The sequence below is a fragment of the Heliangelus exortis genome, chromosome 3 (genome assembly GCF_036169615.1).
Source record: "Heliangelus exortis chromosome 3, bHelExo1.hap1, whole genome shotgun sequence".
Classification (NCBI taxonomy): Eukaryota; Metazoa; Chordata; class Aves; order Apodiformes; family Trochilidae; genus Heliangelus; species Heliangelus exortis.
Genome location: NC_092424.1, coordinates 31546017 through 31565521, shown reverse-complemented (window position 1 = coordinate 31565521; position 19505 = coordinate 31546017). Strand labels below are relative to the sequence as shown.

The window sequence follows — 19505 nt, the reverse complement described above, 5'->3', positions numbered from 1 at the left end:
GGATGTTATCTACCTTGACTTCAGCAACACTTTTGATACTGTCTCCCATAACATCCTCATTAGAAAACTCAATAAGTGTGGGTTAGATGTGTGGACAGTTAGGTGGACTGAGAGCTGACTGTGGGACTGAACTCAAGAGGGTGATCAATGGGGCAGGGTCAAGTTGGAGTCCTGTAACCAGTAGTTCCCCCAGGGGGAACTCAAGTTCACTGATGATTCAAAACTGGGAGGGGTGGCTGACAGTCCAGAGGGCTGTGCTGCCATCCAGTGTAACCTGGACAGGCTGGAGAGCTGGGCAGAGAAGAACCTGACAAGGTTCAACAAGAGCAAGTGTAGGGTACTGCTCCTGGGGAGGAAGGACCCCAAGCACCAATATATAGGTTAGGGGTGGATATGCTAGAAAACAGTGCTGAGGAGAAGGATCTGAGAGTCCTGATAAACAGTAAATTATCCATGAGCCAGCAGTGTGCCCTTGCTGCCAGGAAGGCCAATGGAATCCTGGGTTGCACAGAGTGTGGCCAGTAGGTCAAAGGAAGTCATTCTTCCCCTCTCTTCTGCCCTGGTGAGGCCACAACTGGAAGACTGTATCCTGTTCTGAGCTCCCCTGTTCAAGAGAGACCGGGAACTACTGAAGGGAGTCCAGCAGAGGGCAAGAAAGATGACTGGGGGATTGGAGCATCTCTCTTACAAGGAAAGGCTGAGAGAGCTGGGACTCTTTAGCCTGGAGAGCCCTTTAGGCTGAGGGGAGACCTTATTAATGTCTACAAGTATCTAAAGGGTGGGTGCAAGGCAGCTGGAGCCAGACTCTTCTCAGTAGTTCCCAATGACAGTTCCATTTAAATATAAGAAAAAACTTTGCTATGAAGGTGACAGAGCATTGGAACATGCTGCTCAGGGAGGCTGAGGAGTTCCTTTTTCTGGAGATACTCAAAGCCCATCTGGATGCAGTCCTGTGTAATGTGCTCTGGGTGATCCTGCTTTAGTGGGAGAGCTGGACTAGATGATCTCTAGAGGTCTCTTCCAACTCTAATGATTCTGTGATTCTGAATCTGTGACCTACCAGCCACAGTCTTGAATGATTAATGGGAGAAACTAACACAAAAGCTGGTCTCTGAGAAGTGTGGTTTACAGTGGGATGCTGAGGAAAGTAAGTACTTCTGCTCTCTTTTCAGGGTCTAGCATGGGGCACTCTTGGGAGAGACAGCAAGTTTTAGATCCAGCTGGTTGTCAGCACTTAGCTGTATTTTGTCCCAGTCATCTAGGGGCAGCTCTTACTCTGCAGATGCTGCTCCAGAGCAGCAGTTTTCTTCACTGAGTTTCTCCAGTGACCCACTGAGTGCCAGAAGGGCTTGCTAATTGAGAAGCCCTAATGGTGTACATGACAACTAGATGTTCAAGGACGGTTTCTGTACTTCTCTGGATGCACAGTGGAGTGCTCTGGGCATGCAGCCATTCCTTCATTTGTTGGTTTGCTCCTGGCTGTGTTTTGCTGTAGTGGATTGACTAAAGTCTTCATTTTCACAGCAGGTTTTTTAAATCAGTGTTTAATCCCAGCGTGCCTTGAATCTGCAAGCTCTCTTGTGGGAAGATTTAGTAAGGTGTGTACACCACACCTTCAAGGGGTCTATCTCTGGGTCTTAGCTGGTGGGTTCCTCTATAGGGAGCTTGGATTTGCTCTGCTCTGTGCCATTAATAAGTGTTTTGCAGGTATGTCATGCCCATGTAATGGGCTCTGCTTAAACTTGTCAGTTAAAAGCTTAAGCTTTTATGCTCTGCTTAAACTTGTCAGTTAAACCCTGACATCCTCAAGTACCCTTTGCCATCATTGGTACTGGTCAGATCAGGGTTGGTGGCTTGGGGGAGGCTTCAGTTTTGCCCTGTTCACCATCATGTCTCTCTGGGCTCTTTTCTGCATACAGCACCCTTCCTCATGTGGATGTACCCAGTACCACAAGTGCATTTGAGAGTCCTGAGACTGAATTCCTGCTTTGCTTTATGGTTTCATGACCAATCTCATCTGCTTCATTTCACACTTAATAATCTACCACTGCTTTCTCTCTGTGGGGTGTGTGGATTTTGGATATGCATAGCACTGGTGCTTGGTGCTGTGCACCCACCCCTTGATCCTGGACCTTTTATCTTTACAGTGCCTTGTGTGGGTTTATCATGCTCCAGAAGCCATTGTAACAGAGACAGCAAGGTGAAGCCAAGCACAGTAAAGTGCAGGGATGGACTTGAATCTCATTACTCCCCATAATGCAGTACTTCAGTGTCTTGCCGGGAACAATGATGAGTGCTGTTGTCACATGAGAGATATTACACCCATGATATGTTGTTGTTGTTGTGCAAGTCTACTCTATGTCTTGCTTATGAGATCACCATCCCTTTTTCTTTGCTGTCCCTCCTGTGCAAGCAGCAGCATGCTCACATGCTGACATGTGGACACTCCAGGGGGACCAGTTGGGCTCGATGTGGTGTGGCATCCTGTGCTGAGGTCCCCAGGGAACAAAGCTTGGTGCATGCCACATCTCTGGGAGCATCCCAAAGGGTGTCTGGAAGGTAATGCTGCCTGCCTTGGAGGCAGAGCTGGGGAAATCAGAACTGCTTCGCTCCTGGATCATCAGAGACCAATGTGCTATGACTTCTGCAAGGCAATTTTGGGAGCCTGATGGCTGGTCAGCACTGGCACAGGCTGGACAAGAGGAGTGTAGGATGCTGTCATGCCAGTATACTGCTGGTCAGAGGGTGTGACAGTCCCTTTTACTCTGCTGAGTGATATTTATTTATTTCTTTATTTGGGCTTGCAGCTGGGGAGCTCAGAACAGTAACAACTCTTCTGGTGATTTAAGAGAGAAACTGTTGTGATTTCATCTCAACAGAATTTTAAAGCTGTTTAGATTCCAATATGCTCATCATTGTAGTATCCATCTACTTCTGGTTTCAGGGAAAAATAATCTGTAAATAACAGAGGGACTTCAAAGCACTATACTATTAGTTGCCTTCTGAATTTTCCCATATAAAAGGAAAAAAAGACATGCACACGCATAAGGAAAGAAAAGAAAGTATAAAAAAAATCAAAGCTGCACAAAGGCATAAGTAATAGAAAAGCTGGCTTTGAATTTTTAAAAGTGCTTATATTGCCTACCTGAAAAAATAATAAATCCCTGCAGTAGCAAAAAAGTGCAGGATTCAGTGCCTCTGTTTCCCATCCTCCCCAAGGAGTGGGAGAGGTGTTTATAATGTCCCATGTTTCTAGCTGCATGGATTTATTATTGTGTGGTTAATAGAGCAGAGATGGAAAATGCACTGAAGACATGCTGGGAAAGCAGCACATTTGCTATCAGCTGTGTTCACAGAGTTGCAGCCTTTGCTGTAGATCTCTCTGTGCCTGAATCAAGTGGCCCTTAGCTTAGAGGGAACTTTGGGACTTAGAGGTGTCTGTGCACAGACTTGAAAGGACATTAATGAGCTCAAAGCCTGATGACATCAGTGGACATCAGGTCCCTTAGAACCATGGTATACCCAGCCTTTGGACCACCCTCATCAGGACTTTTGGTCACTCAGGATTTTGGAAAGTGTTGAGTGGCAGGTGAGTCCCAAAAGGGAAATGGTAGGAGAAAGCCATATTCTGAGCTGCATCAAAAGGAGTGTGGCCAGCAGGGCAAAGGAGGTGAGTTGTCCCCTCTACTCTGCTCTTGTAAAACCCTACCTTGAGTACAGTGTCCAGCTCTGGAGCCCTCAACACAAGACATGCACCTGTTGGAGTGGGTCCAGAGGAGGGACACAAGGATGGCAGTGCCAGGAGATGCTGTGTTACCTGCAGTGGTGTCTGTCATTAGTCCCATGAAGGATGGTGGTTCATGGAGCCATAGCAGTCCTTGGAGATGTCCTTCCCTCATCAGTGAGCAAGCTGACTTTTTCCCTCCCTTCTTGGCAGCCGTCTGGTTTTGTTTGTTGATTTATTCTTCCTGGCACCAGGAAAAATAGAATTGGTCCCTTTGTGACCACCTTTCTGTAGAGTTAAGCCCCTTACTGCACTTTTGACAGCTGCATATACTGGGAGAACTGGGTGGAGGCAGGCTTTGAACAGTCTAGTTACCTGCTTCATCCCCCCTTCCTGCTCTCGCAGGGTTATTTTTTTATTTTGCTGGCTTTTTTTACAAGTCTGCTTCTTTCTTGCAGGTTTCACCAAGTTAGGTTTCCAGGCAATCAGCACTTGTTAAATATTCCACTGAGCATGATATTGCTCTCCTGTCTCTCCGTACTGACAGTCAGCTGTGGTAATTTGCTGAACTCAGCTCCTAGGAGCCTGAGGGTCTAAGAAATCCTGTCAATAAGTAGTTGGAGGCATCAGGGGCTTCCAGGTTATCAGCCCACAGGGCATCTGCCCTCTTATGCCAGTGGAAGTTTGAAGGTTTTTCCTAAACTAGACTAGAAGGCAAAGTCAGGGGTGAAATCTGGGGTGATTTTAAATCCTATGTTAAAATGAAACCATGCTCAGGAGGAAAGCGAAGATGTTTAAATGCTTGAAAAGCCCCTAGGATCCAGCTGGCATTGTCAAAGCTCAAGTCAAGCCCTTATGATATTTTTGGGATGCCCCGGGGTTTCTCCTTCAAGAAGTCAGCCTTGACTTTTTGCTGGGGCAGGATTTTAAGTATGTGTAATTTTGCTGACCTCTGCACCCTGAAAGGGGAAGAACAAGTCTTGACTTTTCAATAATAATAACAACAAAACCCACCACCTTGGTAGGGTAATTAAGGGAGGACTGTAATTTCCAGCCGTGTTTTGCAGTGTCTGTCCATCTGGAGGGAGCTGTGAACCACATCCTCTCTCCTTCAGTAAACATTCAGTCTCCAACCCTGCTTTTATCCTCTCAGCAGCTGCTGAAACACAGCGAGATCACAAATAAAAACAGGAGTAGTCCTACCACAGCTGTGAGCTCTGTAAAGCTGGGTTTGAGCTGGGTAATTTTCTCTGTGTTAGCCCAGCTGTTGGTGTACACCATAACATTAGCCCTGAAAGAGGTGGTTGGGGGATGGCCCCTTAGGAAACCTGCTGTGATGTGCATGTTTCTGCAAAGCTGGTTTCTCCTGGCTCCATTCTTCATCCCAGAGGTGGTAAGGGTGAATCTCAATTGTTGGCCTGGTACACCTGGCACTCAGCTCTTAGGTCAAGCTACAGGGAGCTGAGAGCTGGGCACTGCAGGTTACTTGACAGGGTGGTAGTTTCTTGGTCTTATCTAATATACCCTTTCTGAAATCCAAGCCTGGTCTCCAATGCTTTGGCAGGGATCAGTTCTTAAGCTTTTCTGTCCCCAGTTATTAAGCTTTTCTGACCCGTTTGCTGGGTTGTTGTGCTGGTCAAGCACTGACATGAATTTTTTTCTCTCAATTCTTCAGCGTGCTGAACCGCAGCCCTGTGCACCTCATCCATGAAATCATACTAGTGGATGACTTCAGTGATGATCGTAAGTGACTTTTTCTATGTTAAAAGCAAGGGCACAAACTGAAAGAGACATGAGAAACAGATATATACAGAGAAGGGGGTAGAGTTTGTCAAAGAGAAAGGAAATTTAAAGTTCCATAGGTCTGGAGAGCAAACCCCACTGTGTCAGGTTTGCATCACTGTGTGGAGTATTCAAATTCCAGATGATAAAACCCCCCTCTCATGAAAGTAATACAAGAAAAGATCATGGCAAATAATTTTTATGCCCAGCAGGCATGAATTCAGTCCTTACCTGGCTGTATCCTGCTGCAGCCATGGTATGTGTACTCTGGCTTTCAGCTGCACAGGATAATGATAGTCTGACCCTCCTGATGCATGCATTGTTTTGCATATGTTTATATAGGTTGCCAGCAAGTCTTTATTGATTTTGCCCCTCTGCTTTTCACCCACTAAAGGAGGATTTTCTGCATTGGCTGTCCATTTCCAAGATGCACCATAAATGGTGCTGTATGCCACAGACAGCCCACTTCCTCCTGTCATGCTCATGTTAATAGTGTGACCCAAGTGAAACCAATAGGTCAGAAGTCAGTAGCTGAAGCCCCAGTGGCTCCCAGGGAACTGATCCAGCTCAAGACCTTACCCAGTGAGATGAGTGAGTGGAAGAGTCAGGTTTTGAGAGTAAACGCTCAAAAAAGCTGCGTCAGGCATAAAAAAGATGATAAATTACACCAAGGCTGAGTTGTCCATGGCATTTACATTTCAAGGAGCTGCAAAATGTAGTTATTTACTAGGAAACATGAAAAAAAAAAGCCAGAGAGGTTTAAAAAAAACTAAAAATGGATCTATGCTTTGCTCTTAGATGTTATAAATAGATAACACCTCAGAGAAGAACATTAGGGATAGATTTCACATCAGATGCACTTCTCAGCATAAATTCCTCCCTGGGAAATAGCTGAAACCAGGGGAAGGGTTTGAAGTGATTGTGGTGAGCTTTGGAGTGATTCCAACACACATGGGCCAGGCTATGCAAGCCTGAGGACCATCAGAGTGGCTGTGGAGGAGAAAAGAAGCAGGTACTGGAGCTGCCCTGATGTATTGAAGGGTGGAGGAAGTCAGTGCCAGTTATTTGGCTAAATAGGCAAAGTGCTTGCCATGCTGAAAGCAGAAAGGAATGTAGAAAAGCAGGTTGCAGCATGCCCGTGAGCTGGGGAGGGTTAGGGCTGGGTTTAAACTTATCCCAGGGCACCAGGGCCTGTTTCCCTGTATAACTTAGAGCAGCCCCTCAGCTAATGAAAATCAGCACTTCTCAGCTGCCTTACATCTCCTTTGCTGTGATGGTCTCAGCTGCCTGGCATCTAATATGCATGCATTTACAGAAAATAGGTGTATTTGCATAATATGCTATACACACACACATGGTCAGTCTTTTTCCCCCTGAAGCTCACCCCAAGCAATTGGTCCTTTTACCTTGTGCCCAGTTGTGCCTCGTTTCTCACCTCTATCCAACCATTAACCTTTTATTCACAGCAATGATTGTTCTGGACACAGGTTCTCACTCTTACAAGCACAGTTCCATTTTAGGTCTAAAGCCAGCCCCTGCCACTTCTGCTTTCCTGGTTGTCCCAGGCAACTCTGTACCTAAGTTGTTAGGGACACCAGTACAGTGATGTCCCTTGTCACCAAAGATTGCTGGACAAGATTAAAGCACTCAGAGGTGCCTGTAAGTGGCAGGGAGGGGACATTCATGTGTGTGGTTTTAGTGGTGAGGAGGAAGAGGCAGAGCAGTGAGAGGCATGAAGAGGCTGTGGGGGTCACAGCGTGGGTGTGTGGAGGTAGAAGGGGCTATGCTTGACCTGCCTGCAGCCCCAGCTCTTGCTGGGAGGAATCTCTGTTATAAGGTCTGCTGGGGCTGCTGGCAGCATCAGGGCAAGAGCAATGGCAGCAATTGTGTGTGGGTCTGTAGGGCCTCTCTGTCTCAGGTGGCTGTGGGGCCTCTCTGCCCCATGAAGCTGCTGCTGCCCAGGTCACTGGGAGCCTCCAGCTGCTCCACTGGCTGCCTTTGGCCATTCTCAGAGCTCACAGGCCACCTCAGGAAGCTTTTGTGCAACCATGCATCAAGGCATGCATCAAACAGTTTATCTGTTGCTTTGCAGCTACCAAAACTAATAATTCGCACTAATGTGAAAAAAGTCAGATTCTAAATCCAACCACGGCTCTTCTAGTCTGGCTTTACAGCATAATTTAGCTGTTCTTGGTGATGTACATCCTTGCTGGGTTTACACTAGTTCCATGGAAACTAATGCTCTGCCAGTCCTGATTTATGTTGCATGAGCTGAGGGCTAAAAGCATCGTGCCATCACCTAACAAGCCATCAGCCAGTCCATGAGGGAGCTGAGAGTGACATGTCTGCTTCCACATCCACCATGAGAGCTGAGAGTGACAGATCCTCCCCTTCTGTTTCCCAAGCTGATGACTGCCACTTGCTGGGCAAGCTCCCCAAGGTGAAATGCTTACGGAATGGACAGCGAGAAGGTAAGAGCTGCCTCCTCGTGCCCCAGGTGGGAACCCCAAATTCCAGGAGGTGTGAGAGTAATGGAACAGGGTGGGAAATCCCAGGAGAATGCAATGAGGGAGGGCAGCAGCTCTTTGGGATGGAGGGCCCTGATAAAATGAGACATAATAAAGGGATGGGAGTTGAAATGGATTGGATCTTCTCCTTTTTGCTGAAAAAGATGGATCAATTAAGATACCCAGTGAGGCTCAGCTGTAGCTTATTAGCCAGAAAATTAGAACAGGCAAAACAAAGCCCCAGGTCTTATTTTTAAAGATTTTTGCACTAATGAAATAGAGATCTGCTCCTGCTGCTTCTGTGGACTTTTTTTTTTTTTTTTTTTTTTTAATTAATTAATTATATTTGAAAGATACAGATTAGAAGGAGGATGAATATATTCCCTACTGCACTGCTACTGGCAACCTTGAGACATTTTCCAGCTCCCCATAGTCTGAATGGGTGTTTTCAAATTCTGCTTCACAGTATTAGGAAAAAAAAAGAAAAAACACATTCTGTCACAGAGAAAATCAAAGGCATGAGCCCAGATATGTTTCAGGCTGGAGAGACTAAGGAGCAGAGAGGGTTTTTCTGTGGATTCCTTCTGCAGGAGGTTTCAGTTCCACAGTTCTGCTGTCAGGGTGGCACCCCTGTAGGTGCAGGATATATCTGTACTGGCAGGAGGCTATGGGTGGTCTCTATAGATCTGTATCTCCTTCTTTCTCCTCTCTCTTATGTTACTGGGGTACACATATGCTCACTCCTGACCTGGAGGTCACTATAGGCACTGAACTATAAGCAAAAATTATGGAACCCAGCCTGGAGGACTTATCTCACTTGATAAATCACTGAAGGTGTGTTCCTCAGGACCTGCCAGGATTTGGGGGGGGCTGGTGTGCATGCCTACCCACGTTAGAATTTGCAGAGAGAGATGCACACTCAACCTGAGCTGCAGGAGGCAACCTCAGCAAATGCTGGACTGCTCCAAGCATTGTCCTCCTGTCTTTCTCCCTCCTGCTCAGTGTGTTCCTTGCCCTTTTTCCTATAAGGAGTTTTAATATAAAATCAGTGACGTCCATCTGCCTGGACTTCATATGTGGCTGCTCCCCAAAGCCCTTCTGTCTCTGTTTGTCTGCCCCTATCTCTCATCATATTATCACTGTTTCTCTTTCATCAGGAAGCTCTGGTCCTCTTGAGCCACCTGCATGTCCTCCTGTTTGCCAACAGACTATTTCCTTTCTTGTGTTGCTGTTTACTTGAGAATTAGCTGCAGGCAGGAGGGCTGTTGGAAATGCTGTTGTCTAAATAGGCAGTTTCCCATGGAAAACCCACCTGCAACTTCCATGGCCCATTCCCTGCTGTCTTAGGTCTACATTAGATTTATTACCTGCAGGGGGTTAAGGAAGCATTTCGACACCTGTTTTGCCTCAGAAGGTGACAACACAAATAATTGTGTGAATTAAGGACTGGCATAAATGCCGTAAATCATTAATTTAGGTAGAGCCATTCATTTGCTTTGGCGACGTTGGAAAGTGGTTGGAGTGCCTTGAAGTGCTGGAAAGAAGGCAATGAACCCAAACTGTATTTTATCCAAATGGGATTGAGATGGGTCAAAACCCACGGATGTGCAAGTGCAAGAGACCATGCTTGAGGAGGCCAGGAATGCTGCCCAGCTGTCTGGGTGGCAGCTGATGTGGTGTGTCCCTGAACAGGTCTGATCCGGTCCCGAATTCGAGGGGCAGATGTGGCACAAGCCGGAGTTCTGACCTTCCTGGACAGTCACTGTGAGGTGAACAAGGACTGGCTGCTCCCTCTGCTGCAAAGGATCAAAGAGGTGAGTGCTCCTGAGGGTTGGAGCACTGCCCACCCATTCCTCTTTAACTTCTCAACCTCTGCTTGCCAGTTAAAAGAGTCCCACTGCCCTAGGTGGGCTGTGCTCCAGCAGAGTTTTTAATTAAGCTCATGTAAAATGCTCGGTGCTGATGATTTAAGGGAGTGATGGCTCCTTGAATTGGGGCTGAATTTAATTTCATGCAAATTACGTGCCAATAAATTGATTTAATAGGATGGAAATGAAGCCTTCAACTCCGTCATGTGGTGGATGCACGGGCCTTTCACTGTGTCTCATTCCCCCACCCTTGCTATGCCCCTGATTTCTAGTATTTATTACTCAGCATTTTAAAAACTGTTGAATTATGTTGAAATTGGGGCAGCTGAGGAGCAAGGGGAAGCTTGTTTTACTGCCATTCACAATGCCCCTCATCCAAGGTGTCCTGCTTTTCACCACTCCATGTGGTGGTAGCTGTGCTGGCTGGGCTGGGTGTGCCCAGGGGTGTGACAGGGGGAACAGGGACACAGCACCAGGTCAGGTCCCTCCACAGTGGGAGTGGGCAGTCAGTGCTTCTGCCACTCAGAGTGCAGCCAGCACTGGAGAGGTCTAAGCCTCAGTCTGCAGGCTGGGCCACAGTGCTGCTGCCAAGTGGGAATATATTGAAAATAGCCTTTTCATGCTATTGATTGTAGCTCCGGTGGAATTACAAGATGTGCTGTCAAATCCTACTCAAGCCTGCCCTGAGGTGGGATTCAGCACTAAAGTTTACTGCACTGGTTGTTTGTTTGAGCTTTTTTAAGGCAAGCGTTCCTCATTCTCTGCCAGAGCCCTGCTGTATTCCAGTGAGAAATATCCAGAGCAATTGTCTCTTTCCCAGACAGAGCTTTTGGTGTGTTTTTGGCAGCAAAAGGGCAGCAGTGGCAACAGGAATGAGACAGGCAGAGGTGCCTTGCTTTGCAGCTCCAGAACTATGCCCCATGTTTTGCATCCAAAGGGCAGTGACAGTGGATATCACATGCAGCACTGCCAGAGAAGTTTCACTGCATCCTGGCCTGAATATAGCATCAAGTGTATGTGTCATGTCTGTGAACTTTTTTTTGTTTGCTCTTCTGGGTTAATTCTTTCTCTGTTTGGAAGTTAGGCTGTCTTTAAGCTTGCACTGCTGCTCTCACTGCCATTACCCTGCCCAGTGTCTTGCAGCCTAGCCAAAAGGCAGGAAGGGACACTTACTGTGAAGAGTGGTGACAGACTGGCAAACCAGTGGGGTCTCACTTACTTTCTTATGAATTGTTTGTATAAGCTGCAGTATAAGGGCAGGAGCTCCTCAGTTTCCTTCTGTCCAGGCCCACCATACCCTTCTTTTCCATCAGGGTTAAAATATTTTTCAGTTAAGTCTCTGAATGTTGCTGCTGCCACCTTTAGGCTGTCCTACTGCTCCAGTGAGGATGAGTCACCTAGAAAGAACAGTTTCTTACCCTGTTACTCCTAGGAAGTCTGCTTGCAGATAATGTGATTTAAGTTTCAAGCAAAGGAGCAGTGAGTGGCTCACCACCAGCAGCCATCCCATTGCATTGCTTCTCTCATATCAGGCAGAGCAGCTTTCTGTGGTGGGAAATGCCAGAGCCTGTGTGTGCCCTTATGCACCTTCATGGACACATGTGAAGGTGTCCCTTGAGTGCCCTGCTGAGCTATCCCAGCAGCCAGTTGCATCCCCTGCCCCCAGGCCCATGTTTGCTTTTGGGTATGGGCAGCGCATCTGGATTTGGGAACAAGACTAGAAAGTCTAGGACCAAGTGAAGGGGTGTGGAGGGAAGAGTGGTATCTGGGGCAGTTTTGGACCTGTGCCCAGGAGGATTCATGTTCCAGGGAGCTGGAGCAGCAGCAGCAGCAGCTCTTTTGCAGCTGCATGCTTACAAGTGTTTGACTGTATGCATGGGGCACAGGGGCTTTTGTTTTCACAGATATCTCTACAGCTATTAATGGTGCATTTTGATTGAGTAACCTTTTTTATGATGTAATGTTTAAGCCCAGTGCATTTCTACAGTATGACTCAATGAGCTCACTCCAAAAATGGATTTATAAATGGCACTGGGATGAACTAGTGGTTGGTGACCCCTGACTGTCATGTCATATCCTTTCCACCTACCCCCAACCCCAGCTTCATGGTCTCCTGGGCCTGGGAGAAGCAGATCAGGGGAAGCCTGGCCCTCTTGCCTTGTGTGGTGCTGCTAAGGGTCCAGAGGAGCAATGGCAGCTTTTTTTCTTGATTATGAAAAGATCATGATGTAAAGGTTGGGAGACAAGCTTGATTCAAAGTACTTTTTCAAAGTTTGAACCATATTCATTGTCTTCAGGGCCATTTTCAGAGGTTCTCCTGTTGATTTATTTTGAGAAATGTATTAGAGAAATGCATTTTTCAGGTTATTTTAGATTTTAATCTGAAAGAGGATTTAAGATTTGGGTATTGTTAGTAATAGCATTTCCTGGCTTGGGAAGATATCAAAAACACAGAAAGGTGAAGCTGCCTATGATAAGTTCTGGTGCTTAGCCCAAAATAAATCATAGCAACAGTGTTGTGCTCTTGAGCATGATGGTTTTGGGGGGTTTTTTTGAGGATCAGCTTCATAAAAGCTGAGTAAATATGAATGTCCCCACAACATGTCAGGGAAAGTGAAGCAGAGAGAGGGTTGCTCTTCTGATAGCTGGCATTTTGCAGTAATGCACTCAGACAAGACATGAAGGGGGTTTTCTTGCAAGAAGTTGTGCCAAGTAATGGGGAGTGGAATCAAAATTGGGGATGGCTGTCAGGTAGTTAAAAGTGCTCATCAGCAAGCTTTAAATGACTAGATATGATCATTTCCATGCAGTGTTTGGCATGAAAAGCAGATGCTTTCCCTAAAATCTTTCCCCTACCCCCAGTCAACTAAAGGATGTTGGGGTATCTTGAGCTGGGGCAATCTGGGGGGCACTGTACAGCAGCTACAAGGTGTACTTGGGCACAACTTGAGTTTCTCTATGTGGTACATAGATAGAGCAGACCTTTCCTTTCAGTGGGATGTTTGCCTCTAAGAAAGTAATGTTAAGATTCCTATCTTGACATTTCTAGGGAAATAAAAAGTGCTCATTTGGTGAACCTGAGCTCCAGTGCAGCTCCCAGCTTTTGGTTGCTTCTTCCTGCAGCAGCATACAAATACTTCTTTGTTAGGGCTAATTTCTAGAACAACATTTGTTTCCAAGCAAGAGAGCAAGCCTGTGTATGCTCAGCTGCATTCCTTAGCATGGCTGTGAAAAATCATTTCATCTGGCAAGCATAAAACCCTGAGGTTTGAGCTATAATTGGAGCTTGGGATTTTTGAAAAGAAAAGGGAAGATAGAAGGCCAGTCAAAGCTGTCAGTTTCTTCCTCCTGTAGATATTTTTGTTCATAACTGTTTGTAAAATCTCTTTGCCCATAACAAGATGTTAATTAAATCACCACCAACTATTTAAAAGAATTCAATTATTCTTTTTAACTCTTTCACACCCTTAGCAAAACTCTTAACTGTATCCCCATGGTTTGTACATTTTAAAATATCTGTATTTAAGCTGTTTGACTGCCTGTATTTTTCCTCTGTTGTTTCAACTGCCTGTTTCTCACTGGATTTCTGAAATCCAGTAAAAAAATATTTAAGGGATGTGAAAAGGGAATGCAGTGATGAATTTGCAAAAGGCAAATGGAGCTTTGCATCCAGCTGAGTTTCTGTGCTGAGTACATGCACAGCTTGTGGAGGGAAAGGCTGTGGGTGAAGCCAAAGCTGTTGAGAAATGCTAGCTCAGGGGCCTGGCACCGTGCAGTCCTCTATCCCAGGAGAGTTGGTGCCAGCATTCCCAGGCTCCCAGCAATACCTCTGCTGCTTCGAGCTTCTGCCAGAATTCCTTAGTTGAACTGATGGATGGCAGAGGAGAACGAGGCAGTGTCAGGCACTTGTTGTTGTAAAACCTGAATAACACCAAGACTTCCAGCCACCTGATATCTCCAGGAATTCAGAGCATCCCTTGAGCAGTTTGAGCAGTGGGTTCAACTTGGGTTGTTTCACTTCTGCTTTCCAGGATCCTACCCGAGTGGTCAGCCCCATTATTGACATCATCAACTTGGACACTTTTGCCTATGTGGCAGCTTCCTCAGACCTTAGAGGAGGTAAGTCCAAGTTCCGTGGAACCGTGGTGTGAACATGCACTGGCCCCAGGAGCTAATGGCTTTGCACCACACCACTGGCTCCTGTTCTCTTGCAAAAAGCACATTAGCACTGTTCACAGCTTCCTGATGGCTGTTTTCAGGCTACTTTAGAGCTAGGTAGGCACAGTGTGAGGAATGGTGTTTTCTACAGTGGATTAGGTGGTCAAGCAGAAAAGAAGGTTCATGTCAAAGCCACCCTTGGCAGTATTGAAACCTGGGCTGCCAGCAAGAGGGGACAGAGGGTGTCCAGGCAACAAATGGTGGATGCAACTGTAGCACTTTCTAGTGTTGCTAATATGCCTGTGCTATTTGTAGCACACAATATCCATCAGAGTTCATATCTGTGTGCACAAAGGGACAGAGTGAGATTTCAGCAGGAGCTTTAATTGTGACTCCCTGCCTTTGGAGTGCCACTCTGTGCCCAGCCTGGAGCTCCCCATGGGGTTGTTGTGGCCAAAGTGCAGGACCTGGCACTTGGCCGTGTTGAACCTCATCCCGTTGGAATCAGCCCAACTCTCCAACCTGTCCAGGTCCCTCTGCAGAGCCCTCCTGCCTTCCAGCTGATCCACACTTCCCCCCAGCTTAGTGTCATCTGCAAATTTACTGATGATGGACTCAATCCCCTCATCTAAATCATCAATAAAGATATTAAATAGAACTGGGCCCAACACTGATCCCTGGGGGACACCACTGATGAGCGGCTGCCAACTGGATGCAGCCCCCTTCAGCACCACTCTCTGGGCCCGGCCCTTCAGCCAGTTCCTAACCCAGCACAGGGTGCTCCTGTCCAAGCTGTGGGCTGACAGCTTTTTCAGGAGAATGCTGTGGGAGACGGTGTCAAAGGCTTTGCTGAAGTCCAGGTAGACCACATCCACAGCCTTCCCCTAATCCACCAGGCAGGTCACCCGATCATAAAAGGAGCTCAGGTTGGTCAGACAGGACCTGCCCTTCCTAACCCCTTGCCATCCTGCAGGTGCTGTGTGATTACACTGAGGATGATCTGCTCCATAACCCTGCCAGGCACTGAGGTCAGGCTGACGGGCCTGTAGTTTTCCTTTTACTTCATACGCAGTAGTAAAGTATGTTTGTCATTGGAGCCTTCTTCCAAGAGCTGCATCTCTGTGGCTTAAGTCACAGAGAAAGTGGAGAAAATATACCATCAAACAAAGGTTCTTCATCCTGTATTGCATCCTAATCTATACTGATTTCTAATTTCCCCATGGTACTTCTCTGCTTTGGTTTTAGGTTTTGACTGGAGTCTGCATTTCAAATGGGAGCAGCTTTCCCCAGAGCAGAAAGCCAAACGACTTGACCCCACTGAACCCATTAAGTAAGTCAAGAGTGAGAAGGAGGCAGCTGAGAAGCTGGGGTCAGGACAAGCACTATAGCAGTGTGATATTCCTTCCATTAATACCTATTAATACCTATTAATACCTGAACATTAATACCTATAGAGAGATCCTGGTTAGCTTGGGTTTCACAGTACAGCTTTACCTTACAACATTGAAGCCTGAAGATGCTACAGAGGTAAAAGGAGTATATTTATGGTTATTTGTCTTTTGGTAGTGCTAAGGAGGCTGAATATGGTTGGGGGAGAAGCCCAGTGCTCTAGACCCTTGCTTCTCTCTGCTCAGCTATCACTTAGTAATATGGCAGTGCCCTTGGCCAGCTTAATAAAACGTGGTGTCTAATCCAGCCTTTCCAGATCAGCACTGCTCTTCCAAACTTTGCTGAAGCCTCCCCAGAAATCCAAGATGTGCGGAAGAGATAGCAAAGCTGCACGGGGGAGATGCCATCTGTTCCAGTGCTGTGTGATGAAGGGAGTACCTAATTCTGCTGAAAGTCCCTTGGAAGCAAGCCAAGTGAGGGTGTCTGCAGCCCCAGCAGTGAAGTGCTGGGGTCTATGGCATGGAGGAGACCCAGTGTTGGGTGAAGCTCAAGATGTTGGAAAGATCACAGGGGAGCAAGTTACTGCTTATCCTTTGGGTGCTGCTGTTAACAGGAGCTCTCACTGGGTCTCAAGGGCTTGAGTTCCTGATCATTGTGCCACGTAGGGCACAGTAGGGACTTGTCTGGCTGCAGCAGTCACCCTAGCTCCTCCCAAGCCTAGGCTCAGGCACTGTCAGTGCAACCGAATGGAGACAGGACTTAGGTCAGTAAATGGTGAATCCCAAGCTATCTTCTGGGCCTGCTCTTCTCCTCCACAGACCTTCTCTATGCAGTTTTCATAGCTAATCCAAGGAATGAAAAATAACCCTGTTTTGAAACAAAGAGCACACAGCTAGTGATGGCTTTTAAAAAGCTCTCTGCCTGACCCTCCCTGGTGGAACAGTGCTCTTAATACGCTGGCTCCAGGCAAAAAGCCCATCTGAGTGAATAATCCCAAGTGCTAAGTGCATTTTTGATGCTGAAGTCTACAATCAGGGCTTGTAGTTGTGCTCACGGGTGCATTAGACAGTTAGTAAATGGCAGTCAATTTATGATTGACAGCAAAATATCAAGGCAGCGGAAAGAAAGGCATAGCTGCTTTTTGAGGTGTGTTACCCTTGTTTGGTGAGTAAATATGTATGTAATGTCCTGATGATGGGAGAGGAGGCAAAGGTAAAGGCTGTTTACATCCAGGTGCTGCAGCAGTGTTTGAGAGTGTGTCCCTTCTTCCCCTTACTCATTCTGCAGGACGCCCATCATTGCTGGGGGGCTGTTTGTTATTGACAAAGCCTGGTTCAACCACCTGGGGAAGTATGACAGTGCCATGGACATCTGGGGTGGAGAGAACTTCGGTGAGTTACACTTCTTCCTCCTATGCTTTGCTGTTTTGGGTTATCTTCTAGAGTCATGCCAGGTGGATACAAGGTTATTTTGGATGTCACTTTCAATGCTCTGCATAGTTTCCCATGCTTACATTCAGAGGTTACATTCTCAGGTGAGTAAGGGATCCAACAACTATGAATGATGGGATTTGAGAAATTATTGGTACTTGGGACTTCTTGCCTTCCCTACTGCTTTTATTTTCCAGTGGCAAATCCCCAAACCACAGAGTTTCTACCTTTGGTGCTACCAACAGATGAGAGAACACTTCACACACCCTCCTATTCCTTCCTTACCTTATTTGTCTGATGACAGCATTTCAAAGCTATGATCTGAGGCACCAGTGCCTCCCTGAATTTGCAGAAACAGCAGCTCCATCAGCATGCTCTGAGCAGGTGACATAGCAATGTAGCTGCTTAGCCATTCCCATATCACTAGATGGCTGAGCACTGCCAGGTCCTTGACTGTCATTTTTTTGTGCATGCAAAAAAAGTTAAGAGGAGACCTAAATTCTGTCACCTCTGCTGATTATGATGGGGCAATATGGTTATTAAGAACTCTCCTGTATGCAAACTTGAGAGGGCACATGAAAGAAGTCACAGTCTGTCCCTTGTCCCCCATGTCATGTGGGGCTGATCAGGCCCCACTGATCAGGCTGGGCTGTTCTCTCTTTGAAGTCATAGTGATGCTGCAGAGCAGAGCAATGGATTGTATCATATTTGATGTCTGAGGGACAGATCAGAATCTGGCTTTAATAGCTCACAACTCTGGGGAGTGTGGCGAGCAAGGAAGGAAGGATCTTGTGTCTTAATGCATACAGTGGTGTTGTCAGTCATCCAAGGGAACAGATGCTGCTGCCTTGCAGTTACTTACCCTGGCACTGTTGCTTCCTTCACATGCTTTTTGCCTCTAGCGTATTTTATTTATTTATATCTTTTTATGCAGTAAGATCTCTTGCCTCTGTGCTTTTTCTCTGTGTGTGGATGTCTTGTCACTGGTCTGATCAAAGACATCTGTTCCTCTGAAGAAACCTAGGAGGGAGCAGCAGCCCTTCCCACACTTGATCAGTGGCCCAAATAGAGCATTCAAGAAGGGAACTAGACAGGAGGGGACTGCCTCCCTGCGCCTTACCTGCTGTCCAGCTCTGCTTGTCACTCTTCTTTGACAGCAGCCTTCATGATGATGGGCAATGATGGGGCTGCCTGCCCTCTGAGGAAGCTTGATCCTGGCAGCTTTAATGCCCTGCAACAGGAGGTGGTGTGCTCCTTACAGATGGTTATGGCCCATCCTATGTAGTGTGATGTCTTCCTTGCTGGTGCTATGCCCCAGGAGTATGGTCCTGACTGCAAAAGTGATAGCTATGCTGCCTGAATTGGCCCAACAGAGGGAAAAGATAAAGACTCAGTCAGGTTAACACTGCAATTAAAAAGTGCAGTGCACCTTAGCAGCAAGACAGGTCCTCTCTTGCCCCTAACCTTGAGAGCAGAAGTGTGGCTGGCTCTCAGCTGCATCTCCTGCAGGTGAGTGTCCAGGACAGCGTGTCCCACCTTTCCTTTGCACACAGGCAAGGGCAGCTGTGACCCTGCTGGTCCTAGTCACTTCTGGATAGGTGGCAGAGGGCAGGATCTGGCCCAGCAGCTGCTCATTTTGAGCACTTGTAGTGAATCATGCTTTTTCTGGGTACTCACTCCTGAGGGAATCCAGGAATCTGGTCCTGGGGAGCATCACTACTGCTTTAATGTTGACTGGGCAGCTAGAGGGGGCTGGAGACTTAAGCAAAGAAAAAGCATTTGGGTTAAGAGGAGGACACTGTAGGTGTTTTAACTTCTTAACTTTACTTAAGCCCCTGTATCTGAATTGATGGGTAATGGCAGAAGGCCACTGCAGGCCAGCAAGAAATGTAAAGGTACTTTGCCAAGCTGAAGCCAAACCCAGTACTCCTCAACACACACTGTTCACATCTCCTCTGGGGGTTGCTTGGAGGGACCACCTGCACTGGAGACATCCCCTGAGGGTCAGGTGAAATTCCTGATTCCTGCTGCCTTGGCTTCTCCGAGGTGGCCCCATGCCATACACTGGTGCCTCAGTTTACCTCCTCCCAAGGCATTTAACCTCAGCTGCCTGTCTGGAGACCTTGTTTGTTATTTGCCAGGAATGGCTCCATGGGTCATCCCTGCCTGTCAAAACCCGTGCTATAATTGCTTCTCCTGGGACTGGAGCAGGGTGTGCAGGGCGCAACGTGCCTGAAGCAGGGATCTCGTACTCCTCACTATTTCTCCTGGCTTTCCTGCACTGTGCTCTCATTCCAGTTTGCAGCACACAGCGATTACGTTAGCCCTTAAATCATTAGCCTTTAAATCAGGAGCAGGCTAGGAATGAATGAATGGTTCAGGTCTTTCCCTCATAGCACTTCAGAGAGCTGCTTTTCTCCTGGACTGAGGAGAAGAATCAGAGGAGAGGAAGGTACAAAGCAGCAGCTGTGCTTTGGTTCATAGCTGCTTGGCTGATAATGCCCCTTTACCAGGCACTGATTTACTCAGCAGTGATGGCATTGTGGCCAGCACAGTGATACACAGGCAAATGAGAGCAACAGGGACATGTGAGGGGAGCTGAGTGCAGCAGTAATGAGTGAACCCATAACTGAGTGCAGATTATGGT

General features: G+C 47.0%; 1 protein-coding gene across 3 annotated transcripts in view; it reads left to right on the top strand.

The window, feature by feature from the left end:
- The window catches only part of GALNT14 (polypeptide N-acetylgalactosaminyltransferase 14), an 89646-nt gene that overhangs the window by 51892 nt on the left and 18249 nt on the right, over positions 1–19505 (top strand). For 2 of the 3 annotated variants that reach the window (XM_071739870.1, XM_071739872.1), the window contains exons 4-9: positions 5400–5467; positions 7912–7977; positions 9706–9827; positions 13913–14000; positions 15285–15369; positions 16716–16819. In XM_071739870.1, coding sequence (XP_071595971.1) covers positions 5400–5467; positions 7912–7977; positions 9706–9827; positions 13913–14000; positions 15285–15369; positions 16716–16819 — 533 coding nt within the window. The remainder of the gene's footprint in view (positions 1–5399; positions 5468–7911; positions 7978–9705; positions 9828–13912; positions 14001–15284; positions 15370–16715; positions 16820–19505) is intronic. The other variant, XM_071739871.1, reaches the window with a different exon arrangement.